Source organism: Sarcophilus harrisii, chromosome 2, assembly GCF_902635505.1.
Source record: "Sarcophilus harrisii chromosome 2, mSarHar1.11, whole genome shotgun sequence".
NCBI lineage: Eukaryota > Metazoa > Chordata > Mammalia > Dasyuromorphia > Dasyuridae > Sarcophilus > Sarcophilus harrisii.
In genome coordinates this window covers 451,417,713-451,430,745 of record NC_045427.1, presented here as the reverse complement: position 1 = coordinate 451,430,745, position 13,033 = coordinate 451,417,713, and the positions used below count along the sequence as shown (strand labels likewise).

General features: G+C 51.7%; 1 protein-coding gene across 1 annotated transcript in view; it reads right to left on the bottom strand.

The window, feature by feature from the left end:
- Positions 1–4,568: 4,568 nt before the first annotated feature.
- LMX1B (LIM homeobox transcription factor 1 beta) overlaps positions 4,569–13,033 on the bottom strand; it is a 166,203-nt gene continuing 157,738 nt past the window's right edge. The window contains exons 4-8 of the mRNA XM_003757148.3: positions 11,776–11,954; positions 10,923–11,000; positions 10,708–10,774; positions 8,950–9,114; positions 4,569–8,027 (exon numbers count right to left, since the gene is read on the bottom strand). Of these exons, the coding sequence (XP_003757196.1) occupies positions 7,870–8,027; positions 8,950–9,114; positions 10,708–10,774; positions 10,923–11,000; positions 11,776–11,954 (647 nt within the window). The 3' untranslated portion in view covers positions 4,569–7,869. The remainder of the gene's footprint in view (positions 8,028–8,949; positions 9,115–10,707; positions 10,775–10,922; positions 11,001–11,775; positions 11,955–13,033) is intronic.

Below are 13,033 nucleotides of genomic sequence, written 5' to 3'. Positions count from 1 at the left end.
TGATTCCCCAGTTAAAATGTTCTCTTCCTCTTCAAATCTCCCTTCAAACATTCTCTCTGGATCTTCCCTTTGTCCTCTTTATTTCCCTACCTCTTATTCTCAAAGTGAAGTGAAAAGGCTTGTTTATAACAGCCATTTAATGTGTGCCTTTTGATTGCTCTGAAGCAGCGTGATGGAAGACCGGAATTTGGGGAGGAGCGAAGGGATCTGCTCGTCCCCTCACCCCGTGCAGGTGCCTTAGGGTAGGGATGCTTTTTGTGTCTGGATTGGACCAGGCGGTGTTGAGATCCCTTCCAGCTCTCACGTTCTGTGATTCCATGGTCATTGTTCGGTCCCGCCCCACGATGGAGAGTTATTGTCTCTCCTCCAGTGTCTGAGTCATGGTCTTTCCCCCTGCTATGACAGTTCTTCTGTCCTCCTCCAAATCTTCCTAGCGAAGAAGGGAGGTGGGTCCCTCATGATTGAGAGCTGTTCTCCCTTTCTTTCCTCCCCCTCCAGCACAGAGCCTGTTTTATTCTGTTTATTCTTTCTCCCCCCATTCCATAATAGTTGTCCCACCACCCTCTCCCTCACCCATGATGGCTGTTTCCTTCTTTTACCACATCCCCATGATGAGATGCTCTGTCCCCCCGCCGCCAGACATGGTTCTGGCAGCTCCTACCCATGGTGAAGGGGGGTCTCCCCCCATTCCACAGTGGGGTTGTTCTCCCCACCTTCATCGCTCCCCAGCCCCAGTGACAGAGCTATTCATCTCCCGCAGTGGAACGTTGTTCTGTCCTCCATAGCAGGGAACTTATGTCCTCTTCTCCAGAGGGAGAGGGAGAACTCCGCAGCTCACTTCCTTCATCTGTGATGGAGAACTTGCTGACTCCCACATGCTCACTCCCAGCACCGTTTTGGAGATTGCTTTTCTTTTTCTTTTAACAGGGTGGTTTCTCCTACTCATTTTGGGTGTTTTTCTTTTGTTTCCCTTGAAAACACACACACACACACATACACACACACATTCTCACTCTCACACACATACACACACCTCAACTACTTCTACACTTCAGCAGCCTATTCTGAGTCAGGCAATAGGTGGGACAGGGAAAGGAAAGGGAGGAGGAGAGGGGAAGAAGAAACGGGCTGGGGGGTCTCACAACTTCTGGGGGCCCAGAAGCAGGGCCACCCGGAGTGGGGCAGAAGCAGGGCCACCTGGGGGGCCTAGTGCTGCCTTTTCTGGGCTCACTGACACTGCTTCCTCGCAGTGTCCTGGGCCAGGTCCCGGGTGATGGTGCCATGGGCAACCAGGGAAGTTCCTGAGTGCTCCTGTCACAAAGGGAGGGGTGCTCTGGGTCTGGAAAGACCAGGCCGGTGGAGGGTCGCTTCCCCAGAGCCCTCGGCACTGCTTCAGGAGCCCACCCGCCTTCAGTAGTAGCCATGGATGCTACAGGAGAAGCTGCAGTGTTATTTATTCTTGTGATGATGGAAACCTTAGTGAGCAGCCCCCGTCAGGCAGGGGACCACAGGTGACCCGGCCAGAGGAAGGAGTAGGAGCCCACTTGTAATGGAGATCATGGGAAGACCCTCCATACCCTTGAGAAATGGGGGATTCTTTGAGCTTTGGAGATTTTTGATTTTTCATGATGAAGGGCCCTTCTATTCTCTCTCCCACCCCCACCCCACAACACAATGATAGAGAACTCTGGTATTCCATGATGAAACATTGGTCTTTCCTGACTTAGACACTCTTTTTGTCGGCCCCCACCCCGACTTCCCAATCAGAAGCGCAAGATGCGTGTACAGGTTGGTTTATTTACAAATATACTGAAGTGTTGTCTTTTTTCCATTTTCTTTTTTTTCTTTTTGTGGGGAGAAGCGAGAGGTTATGAGCTTGAGGGCCAGGAGGCCCAGACACTGTTACCCGGCTGGACTGGGAGGGCCGGGGGTTGGAGTGGGAGAAGGAAGGGGACATGGAGGGAGAGAGTGGCAAAAGGACGTTGTAAACGCTAATAAATAACTTAACAATGACGAGTTATTAAATAAAAATGTCAGCCTATGCACACCAGAGAGGGGGTTGGGGAGCAAGGCTTTAGGGGAGGGGGTTTGGGCAGTGAGATTCTGTACAAGTTAAACAACAGCGTCACCTCAGCTACAAGGTACACAGGAACACCTGAGACACAGAGACGGAAGGACAGAAGGATAAAGGAACAGATAGATATGAGAGAAAGAGTGACAGAGATGGAGACAGATGCAGAAAAAAGGAAAGAGAAAAATGAGAGCCAAGGAGAGGGGAAAAGATGGGCACAGCCACAGGACACGGCAAGGCGGCCTCCTCAAAATCAGAGTTCCCAAAGTCCTAAGTAACTGAGCCCCTTTGCAGTCACTGACTGAGCCCTATCTGTGAGCATGTCTGTGCAGGGGGTGTACATAGATGGGAAGGGGCGTTGGTGGTGATGTTTAAGCATGTGCGTGTGTGCTCATGGATGTGTATTCCTGCCCTCACAGCCATGGTGCGTCTGTCCCTCCTCCGAGGAGTCGCAGACCGCCACCCCAGGCAGCGAGGCTGCTCCCTTTCTCTGGGCCGGGGAGAGGAAGGAGAAATGGGCAGAATTTTGTGGGGGGTGGTCAGGGGGGTACTGAGAGGGGCCTGGGTCTGAGCATCAGAGGCAAGGAGGGCAGTCGCTCCAACTTCCCTTCCCCTTCCTCCCTAGGGAACACGATGGTCACTGGCCATCCCAGTCTCCACCGGGCAGGGCTCGGATGACCAGTTACTAGGGCCTCAGGAGGTGGCAGTTAGCGAAAGTACAAAGTAGATCCCTAAAGCACCAGCGGCCTTCTGGAGGTGTGGGAGCCCCACCCTACCATCCTTCCTAAAGTTCCCAGGCTCCTCCTCTCGATGGGGAGACAGGAGGAGGAAGAAAGAGCAAGTGGCTTTCCCCATCTAGTCCCAGGTCTGTGTCAAGGTGCTAGAGACGGACAAAATGTGGTCCAGGCTCCACTCCCCTCCGCTCCTTCTGCCACCCCTCCTCAGTGCAGACCCCCGGCTTCCCCAGTGCCCCCCACACTGGCCAGGTGCATTTCTGTGTCCCCCAGTCCTCTCTGCACCCCACCTGTCCTAACACCCCTGCTCTCAAGGCCTAGTAAAGTCCCACCTCCCCGTCCTCACAAAGCCTTCCCTGACCACTCCCATCCTCCCCTCATCGCACAGCTCACCAAGACATCCTGTCTTGTAATCGTTCCATAGATTTCCCAACTAGGCCATGCACCTCTAAGGGCAAAAACCTGACTCTCCATCCCCTGAAATAGCTATGGAAATGCTGAGCCTATGTTAGGTGATCATTAGACACCATAATGATGGGTGGAAAAGGCACTGGAGTTTGAGTCGGGAGACATGGGGCTACTTACTACCCGCTAGGTATCTGATCTTGGGCAAATGCTCAGCATCTTCCTCTGTAAATGGGGAAGGCTGAGCCAGGAGGCTGAGGGATCTCTTCGCCTGACCACACTTTGATTCTCATCCATGCGTTTATCCTTGGGGAGCAGGGCTGAGCCCAAATTTGGGCAAGAGAGAGACCCTTAGCCCGGTGAAAGCTGTCCCCCACTCCCACGGACTCTGAGGTCACTTGTGGGCTGCGTCGCTGGGCAGAGGCTGGAGCAGGTAAAGTGCCCTTACCCAGGTCACAGGCTGCCTGCTCAGTGGTAAAGTGAGGGAGTTGGACCACTTAACCCCTAAAGTCCTAAATGTTATTTCAGGGAGCATTCTGATGTTCTTGCCGAGTTTCCCCTAGTTTATATTCAAAAGATATAAAAGTGACTCCAGGCTCCAGAACAGATGGAGGCAGGGTGAATAGCTAACAAAGTTAAGATACTTTGAAGACAAATTATTTCAGTGAGGGAGAAAAGAAGAAATCATCCAGAGACTGATTTGGATGAATAGGGAACTCATACACTACCTTATATTTTAAAAAACCTATATAGAAGATTGAAATGTGGTACTCTTGATAGTTTGGTGCTGAGAATGAAGGCAAAAGTGTAAAACAGTTGGGTAGGAACAGGGTCCCGAGCCTTAAAGCCCCAAATGACCTGAAGCTGCTGGCGAAACAGAGGACAGCAGAAAGAGTGAGGGTTTCTAAAAAGCTGTATTGGGGGCATGAAGATTTGGGATAGGATGGGAACCAAGTCTGCTCAGGAAAGAATGATGGGAACAGATGACAAAGACAGAGCAGAGCTTGCCTTACTGCTTTTTTTCTCACCAAGATAATGACCTAGAGTTTGACAAAAATGGTTATCAGGGAGTTGGAACTGAAGAAAAGCAGGCTGGGCAGAGTCCCTAAGCTATAGAACGAAATTGCAAGAACAGTGCAATGATGATGGCCAAACTTAGTTCTGGAAAAACAAATGCACTTTCTCTCCTTAGCTGAACTGGGAAGATTATGGAAGAAAGAAGCATTTATTAAGCACCTATTATGTGCCAGGAGCTGTGCTAAGTTAGATAATACAAATATCTCCTTTGATCCTAAGGACAGCCCTGAGAGGTAGGTGCTGCAATATCCATTTTATAGTAGAGGCAGACAGAGGTGAGAAGTGGCTTGCTCAAGACCACACAGCTAGTTAAGTATTTGAGACTAGATTTGAACTCAGGTTTTCCAGATTCCAGGCTCAGCCCTTGGAAATACCTTAAAATAGGTTGGCAAATTGTTAAGTTCTATAGAATTGCTTTTTCCCTCCTCTCTTTTATTCCTTGTTTCAAAGCCTGGCTTATTGTGTAAGGGAATAAGGAAGGACATCTTCAGAAATGAAGGTGATATAAAACCAAAGATAACACTAATTTTTAAAAAGAGAGTTATCTTGCTGCTCTCCTTGGGTTCAAATTATGAGACCCAGAAGATCTACATTTTAGGATTCTTGGAGATAGAATTATTGAGTCATTGCTGATTTTTAAAAAATCTTGATGAGAAAGCTACACAGGTCTGGAAATAAGCAAATATTTCCTTTTTTAGGGAAAAGGTTAGGATAGGTTTCATTCTGGGGCAGTAATATTAAATTTAATTGCTGGCCAAATTTTAGAATATATTACTAAAAAATTGGTCCACGAGCCACTAAAAGTACCATGAAGGCAAGAACTGTTTATTTCTTTCTTTGTATCCCCATTGCTTAGCACAAAATACTGTAGGTGCATAATGCTTGAATTGAGCAATTGAAAAGGAACCAGCAAGGACTTATCAAAAATAGATCATATCTGACTCACCTCACTTTTTCTTTGTTTTACAGGGTTAGTAGATGGGTGGATCAAGGAAATGCTACAGGTATACTGTACCTGGATTTCCCCCCAAACATTTGACAAAAGATTGGATGCTAGTAAACTAGTTGAATAACAAAACCCAAAGAATCGTCACTAATGGATGTCAGCCTGGAGAGAGGTCCCCAGTGGAATCTTCTTGAGCTCTGTCCTTGGTCCCATGACATTTGCCATTTTTATCAATGATCTGAATGAGTCAATAGAAGAGAAAGCTGGCATAACTGGGAGGGAGAGGTAAGCCTGTAACCCGGAATCAATATCCAAAAAAACCCCTTGAAAACCTAGAACACTGAGTCAAATCTAATAAAATGAAATTTAATAGAAATGTAAAGTTCTTTTTTGGGGTAAAAAAAAATCCAAGTGGCTGTGTGTGTGTGCGTGTGTGTGTGTGTGTGTGTGTAAAAAGTGGTGGGGTTTGGTTTATTGGACTCTTGGACAATATGGCTAATTCATTCTGAGGCTGCATAAAGAGAAGCCCACTATTGAAAAGAGAGTGAGGGGGCCATAGCCCTCTGCTGGGGCCAGACTGGACACGGGCATTGGGTCTGGTTCAGAATGCCCCATTTTAGGAGAGTCACTGACAAGCAAATTCAGAGAACAGTGCACAGGATGCTGAGGGGCTGGAGGTCATGCCAGATAAGGGTCCACTCAGAGAACAGGTGATGTTTAGTCTGAAGAAGGCTAGGGGAAGGGGAAGGAGAAGGGAATACAATTGCCATTTTCAAGTACTTGGAGTGCTCTCACTGGAAGGGGAATTAGATTCTCCTGTTTGGCAATAGAACTAAGAGCAATGGGTAGAAATTGCAAAGAGGAAAATTTAAAGAAAAAATTCCTAATTAGGAGGTAGTGAAGTGGGGAATTCCCGTTCCGGAAGGAGTTGGACTAGAGGTCCTTTGACGTCCCTCCCAGTTCTGAGGTTCGGTGTCCCAGATCGCTCTCTGTGCCCCGGGTTTCTCCCTAAAGAATGTGCCCCTTTCTTTGTCCTGGCTCCTTCTTCTCTGCCCAGGTCGGGTAGTCTGAGGCTGGAACCCTCGAGCCACGGGATTTACTTCTTCCTTCTCTAGCACTCTCTCCCGCCGGGCTGGGGACTGCTGCTGGGTCACTGCCTCCCCTGCCCGGCCCCCCAAGCCCAGGTCAGACAGAGAGGCTGGTGGGAGGGCGCTGTGTCTGAGCCCTGATAGGCCCTTCGCATTGCCGGGAATCTGGGACTCCCCTCCCTGCTTGGGGGAGAAAAGTGGGCTGTGAGGGTGAGCTCGCGGTTCTCTCCTTGTAGCTCCCAGGGTCCTTCCCAGCTGGGACACTCCTCCCCAGGGCCCGGAGCCTCGTTGCAGGTTTGTGCTCTGGGGAAGCTGGGGGGGGGGGGCAGGACCAAGGAGAAGAAGGAGGGCTGCGGGGAGAAGGGAAGTTGAAGGAAAAGCTGAGTCCCTTTGGAGGGAGCCGTGCAGGCCCTCCATCCCTGGGCCCCGGCCTCAGGTAGCCTGGGCCACACTCCTCCCTCCTGCGTCCTGTCCTGCAGCTCTGCCCATACAGACCCCTTCCCTCTCCCTAGCCCTGGGGGACTGAGGAGGGGGCGCCAGGAAAGTCTAGGCCCCAGGGCCACTCCCCCCCAAACGGCCCCATTGCTGCTCCTCTCTGGGCCGGTTCCTCCTCTGTAAGAAGGCGGCCGGCGGGACCGGGTTCCCTAGATTTGTTCTAACATTCTAGTCCAGGTGCAGAGGTCAGTGCCTAAGGCACACGCTGTCCCCCTGGGAAACGAGGCGGGCTTCTTCAAGGAGGGAAGGGGAGGGAGGGAAGGGAAATGCACCTGGGAAATGCCGGTCTCCCAGCTCCGTCCTGCCCCCGAGGGGCAGCTTTACGGGACCCAGAGCCAGGGGGTCTCCGAAGGGAAACCCATAGCCAGACTCCTGGGCCCAGCGGCCAGGCCTGACCCCGGCAGGGGAGGTGAGGAGGAGGAAGGAGGGAGGGGAGAGCGCGCCGCGGCACAGAGACGGTCACTTCTCACAGGCTGACTGGCAACTTGTCCACAAGGAAGAGTTCTGGGGCATGCAGTGAGGGGCAGGGCCTCTGCCAGGGAAGGGGTGCTCTGGGGGCAGGGCCCTTGCTGGGGGCAGGGCCGCGGCGGGTGTCGTTCATGAGGGGAAGGGGTTTAAAAAAATATATCGAATTTAAGCTTCCAAAAAAAGACTGGGAACAGGAGGACGAGGACGACCAGGAGGAGGACGAGGAAGCCCCTGGGAGGGGCAGAGGGGAGTGTGGTGGGGAGGCAGAGGGGCGGGGGGCCAGGCTGTCCAAGTGCCCTGCCTGGGGGTTCCTTGGGGTGATAGGTCTCCATCAGCAACAAAAGCGCCAGGGCCCAGGCTTCTGCGGGCATCTGTTCGGGGCAGCCCCGCTGGGAGCCGCAGGAGTCGGGCTGCACCTCGGGCCTCCTGGGCTGGGCCAGGAGCTGCAGGAGCCCCAGCGGCTGGGAGGGCCCGGCCAGGACCGTGGGGAGGGCGGGCACCGTATGGCTGTGAGTCTGTCTGGGCAGCTCGGCTGGCCTGCCCACCTCCTCGACCCTCCGGCCAGCCCTGGGGCTCCCTTCTCTCTCAGGAGGCGAAGTAGGAACTCTGCATGGAGTAGAGCCTGTCGATGGGGTTTCCTACTCGTGCCTGGAGGGAGCCCACGTCGGAGGAGCCCAGGAAACAGTCGCTCAGACTCGTTAAGGAGGTATCACTGTCAATGTCGTGGAAAATGGAGTCGTTTCCTGAGGAGCAGACACTGGGTCAGAGCCCTGGACCTTGGCCCGGGGGCCCCTCCCCAGCAAGCACAGAACCTCAGGACCCGGGCACCCCATCTGCACAGAGGTGGGGAAAAGGAGGGGGCAGGGCCTGCCCCCCAGGCTCTGACCCCGGGCCTGCGGCTGCCTGAGAAATGTGCTCATACCCCTCGCACCCACACAAACCCCCCTTGTATCTCCTCATGGCCTCTGGCCTCCGAAACGGCCCCTCCCGCCTCCCAACAAGGGTCCCTCCCAAGACTCCCCCTAAGTGCCGCGTTCAAGCCTCCAGCCCCGAGGAAGCCCCCAAGGCCTGGTGCCAGGGAAGGCCCGCCGGGGCACAGAATGGTGAGGGGCAGGGCCAGGCCGGGTTTACCGCCCTCAGGAGGGGACGGGCTGGGTCTGACTTATTTACTGCTGACTTGGAGTGGCTGGGGCAGGGATAAAGGGGGCAGGGATAAAGGGGGCCGGTCCCCTGGCACTTCCTGATTCTTGCCCCATCCCAGGGGGTGGGAGAAGTAAGGGGAGGGCTAGGGAGCCTTTTCCTGGGCCCAGCCACAGAGCGCTTCATGATGGTGACAGAAACTGGCATCAGCTGCAAGCACCCAAACACCTCTTCCTAAGAGAGGCTGGAGACTGGAGGTAGAAGGGCCAAAAGGGAGGATTACGGGGCCCAGAACCCCAAGGTTTTAGGGTATAAGGCACAAAGAAAGGGGTGGAGGAGAGCCCTAATGGGGAGGAGGCCAGAGCCATGAGAAATGAAGGCACGAGGGAGGGGCGGTCTCTGGGGAGCACAGAAACACGGCCCTGGTGGGGGGCCAGGAGCCCCGGAGAAGGGGGACAAGGGGCCTGGGGCCCTGTGGGGGCGGGGGTACCCTGGGGCCATGGGGCAGTGGGGCTGGTGGCTTACCATAGGGGTTCATGTGGTCACCTGGCATTTGAGGAGGTGTAAGGCCCTGCTGGAAAGGGTCGCTGCTACCGTAGGTGTTCTGTTCCATGGCGACGATGGGCTGTTGGGGTGGGGCCAGTGGTGTGTACGAAGCCATCATTCCTTCCATTCGATTAGACAGGACCTCTGTAGGGACAGGAGAAGGTCCTTCACTGCCCTCCCCCATCCCCAGACATCCCCAGGGCTGGGCAAGAAGCCCTGGGACCAGATGGAAACTCACAGTCAGCAAGAACCCAGGGGAGAAGCATCTGTCTGGCCTCCACCTGAAGAGCTCCCAGAGACAGGGTTCTCTTTGGCCTGGGTAACTCTGCTTGGTGATTTCCCTTATTTGGAGCTAAATCCCTCACAACTTCGGCCCCCATCCTAGTTCTACTTTCTGGGACCAAGAAGTCTAGTCTCTCTTGGGAAAGCCCTTCAGCTACTCGAAGCTACTTGCAGTGCTCCTTATAAATCTAACTGATTCTCCTTTGGCCGTCTCCAGTCCTGGCAGCCTCTTCTGGATGGACCCTGGACTGTCAATGTTTTTCCTAAAATGTGGCCCAGCACGGAGCGCAGCCCTCCAGCTAGGGCCTAACCAGGGCAGAAGGCTTTCCTTCCCTCCTTCTGGACGCCACCGGCCCCGCCATCCCACCCCATTTTATTAATGTAGCCTGTCACAGAAGCTTCCTCAGATGCTGCATTATATTATTGACTTACAGTAATTTTGTAATTTATTAAAACTCCCACATCTTTTTCAAGGAAAATATTGTCCAGCTATGTCTCCCTTGCTCACTCCATCCCATCCTTAGGTGGTTTATTACTTGGATCCAAGTGTGAGATTTTACGTTTATCCTGATTAAATTTGCCTTATCATATTGAGCCATCCTTCAAGTCCTGATAGTGTGGACCACTTTACAAGCCTCTCCCTGCTCCCCACCAGGGAACATCAAAATATCCACCCTCGGCTCTGGATACCACCAAACCAATCAGGAAAGGAAAGGACAAAGAGCATGAGTTTAGACTCTATGGGGTCAGGGCTTGAATTCTAGCTTTGCTATTTGCTGGCTCTGGATCCATGAAGGTTTTTCCTTCTCTGGGACTCATTTTCTTCAAAAATAAAATAGAGGACTGGAGTTTGATGAGATCATGGATTCTTAACCTTTTTAATATGATTCTTCCTTTAACAATCTCATGAAACCCTTTTAATGATGTTTTTAAATGCACAGGATTTTTTTTAATGATACTGAAATCATTTTTTAAAAATTTAAAACAAGTTCATAAACCTTGGGTTAAGAGGCACTGGATTATATGATTTCTAGCATTCCTTCCAACATTAAGTCCTTAAATCTTATGTTCACTTCTGAATTTAAAGCTGGGTCCCAAACACCCTTAACACTTTTTAAAAGACAGCTATTGTAGATCCTGTTCAGGAGCCTTATCTTTTTAAGCTTCCTAATATTCTCATTGCATACCTCCTTTCAGGAGAGGTGCTGCTGAGCAGGCTCTAAGCTGGACAGAACTGACCTGCAATTTGTCTTCTTGTTTCTAGGGACTGAGGTTCAGGGAAACAGGGCCCTTGATAAATGTATTCATTCTGATTGTGTCACCCCCAGCCTCCATTTTTTCCCAACAGAAGAAGCTTCTGCTTGGCGTGGTATGACCTCACATTGTGGTCCCCTTACCCCTGCAGCCCTGGGAGACCCCATACACACACGCGCGCGCGCACACACAGACACACACCTTGCCCCAGCCGCTGCGAATTCTGCTGTTCCTGCTGCTGCTGGTGCCTTCTTGCCAGCTTCTTCATCTGCACAAAAGGAAGACAAGCCGCGTCAGTGGAGGTCCGGCTCCCACCCATCTCCCCTGGGCCTGGCTGCTGGAGGGGAAGCAGGGGGAACCAGAGGGAAGAGCTAGGAGGGAGATGGGCGGTTAAAATGAAATGCTCCCTTACTCACCTTGGCTCTCTGGTTCTGGAACCAGACCTGGACCACGCGGACACTGAGCCCTGTCTCGGCAGCGAGCGTCTCTCTGACCTGCTCGGGGAGAGAGGAAGTACCCATCAGCTCCCTCTGTCTCCCTCTTTCCCAGCCATCTTTTATCTTCCACAATGGCCTCAGGCTAACTCAGCCTCTCTCACTAGAAATAAACCTTCCCCTGGAAAGAGCCAGGAAGAGATCTAGAAACATGGCCCTGGGCGGGCAGGATTTCAGTCTTCCTATCAGGTGGGCTATTCCCCTAATTGGAGGGATGCATCTCTTGAATGCTTCCTAAGACCTACAAATACCAGCTTTCATTGTCATTTTTGAACAGTTCCAGTTGACAGGAAATATCTCCATAGCTCTAGCCTAAATCTGCCTCCCTTTAATTCTGTCTCGGCCCTCTTGGAATGAACAAAGCAAGTCTAACCCATCTTCTCTATAACAGTCCATCTATTGGAAGGCAGTGATCTCATCTCCCTTCTTTAGACCCCCAGATCCTTTCTCGGGGGGCCTCTCCTTCACTCCACACTTCTACAGGAATCTCCTCTACAGCCTCTGTCTAAATATCTCCAGCTTGGAGAAGCCATTCCTACCTCAGGCAGCCTTTTCTATTTTTGGACTTGCCTAATTCAGGATTCAAACCCAGTTCTCCTGGTCTCCTCTGCAAGACCGCCTGACCTTGATAAGTTAGCAAGAGACGGCCAACTTCCAGGACACGGGGAATGCTTGAGGGCCACTTGGCGAGGGAGCCTGGTCGGGCTGGAAGGGGATATGACTAGGAAGGACGAGGCAATCCCTGCTCCTGGCCAGGGTCCATGAGAGGACTCACCTTTCGACAGGGCTTAGAGGAAACTTCAAAGGAGGCCTTGAACGCCCTCCTCTGCTGTGTGGTGAGGATGGTCCGGGGTCGCTTCGGCCGCCGAGGGTCCTTGCCATCGTCGCTGCCTTTGCCCTGGCCACCCTGGCCTTTGGCTGGCTTCACGTCCCCATCCTCCTCGTCACTTTTCACTGTGGACAACACATAGGGGACATAGTAAGGGGCCTTTGAAGGCATCTGGGACTAGGAAAAGACAGGTACAGAGCCCCTTCTTCTAGCTTCCACAGTCCTAGATATCCCTTCAGAGCTGGCTGGAAGGTCCCCTTAGCCATTGGCCAGTCTGCTTCTCCTCTTTGAGTTTATTTCTCCATCTGAGATGGGGACTGGGGGAAAGTACTAATAACTCTAATTCCCATTTCTCCAGGGCTTCACAAACACTACTCACAACCTATGTGGAAGAGAGTAGCACAAACTTTCTTTTCCATATTCCGAGATTCTAAGACAGTGGTTCTCAAAGTATGGTCTAGAGAATCCTGGGGATCTCTGAAACCCTTTTAGAGGGTCTACAAATTCAAAAATAGTTTTTATTTCCAATATGGTAAATGTCTATAAATATAACCCAGATAAACAAAAACGCTTTGGAGAGATTCTCATTATTTTGTAATAGGATAAAGATACTGAAAACAAAAGTTTGAGAACCACTGTGAAGTAGTTTGCCCGTAGTCCCACAGTTACCCAAGGCTCTTCCCAACACACCAGTCTTTCTTGGCCCCCCCTTTTCCCCAAGGCTAAGCCTAGTCCCTCCCCCTCCACTCAGGGTCAGAGACCAAGAAGAAGCCACAAGGGCATCCGTGAAGGCTCTAGAGGAATAGATGATTGTGCAGCTGTTTCAGTCATGTCCAGCTCTTTGTAACCCAATTTGAGATTTTCTCGGCAAAGACACGCGAGTATTTTGCCATTTTCTCATCCAGCTCATTTTACAGATGACAAAACCATTCAGTGGTTGGAGCAGAGAGTGTGTGGAGGCAAGAATAATAAAGTAGATTAGGGGCAACTTATGAAGGATTTTAAATGTCATTGAGGAGTTTGCCTTTTATTCTCTGATGAAAAGGGTACTGAACTAGGATCTGAGTTTTAAGTTCTGCCATCCACTACTTGTGTGACCATGGGCACCTTTCTCTGGACCTTAGGCTCCCCGAACGAGGGGGTTGGACAAGATGAGCTCTAAGGTTTCTCCTAGCTCGAGATAGTTGTGATCCTAATAGGGAAT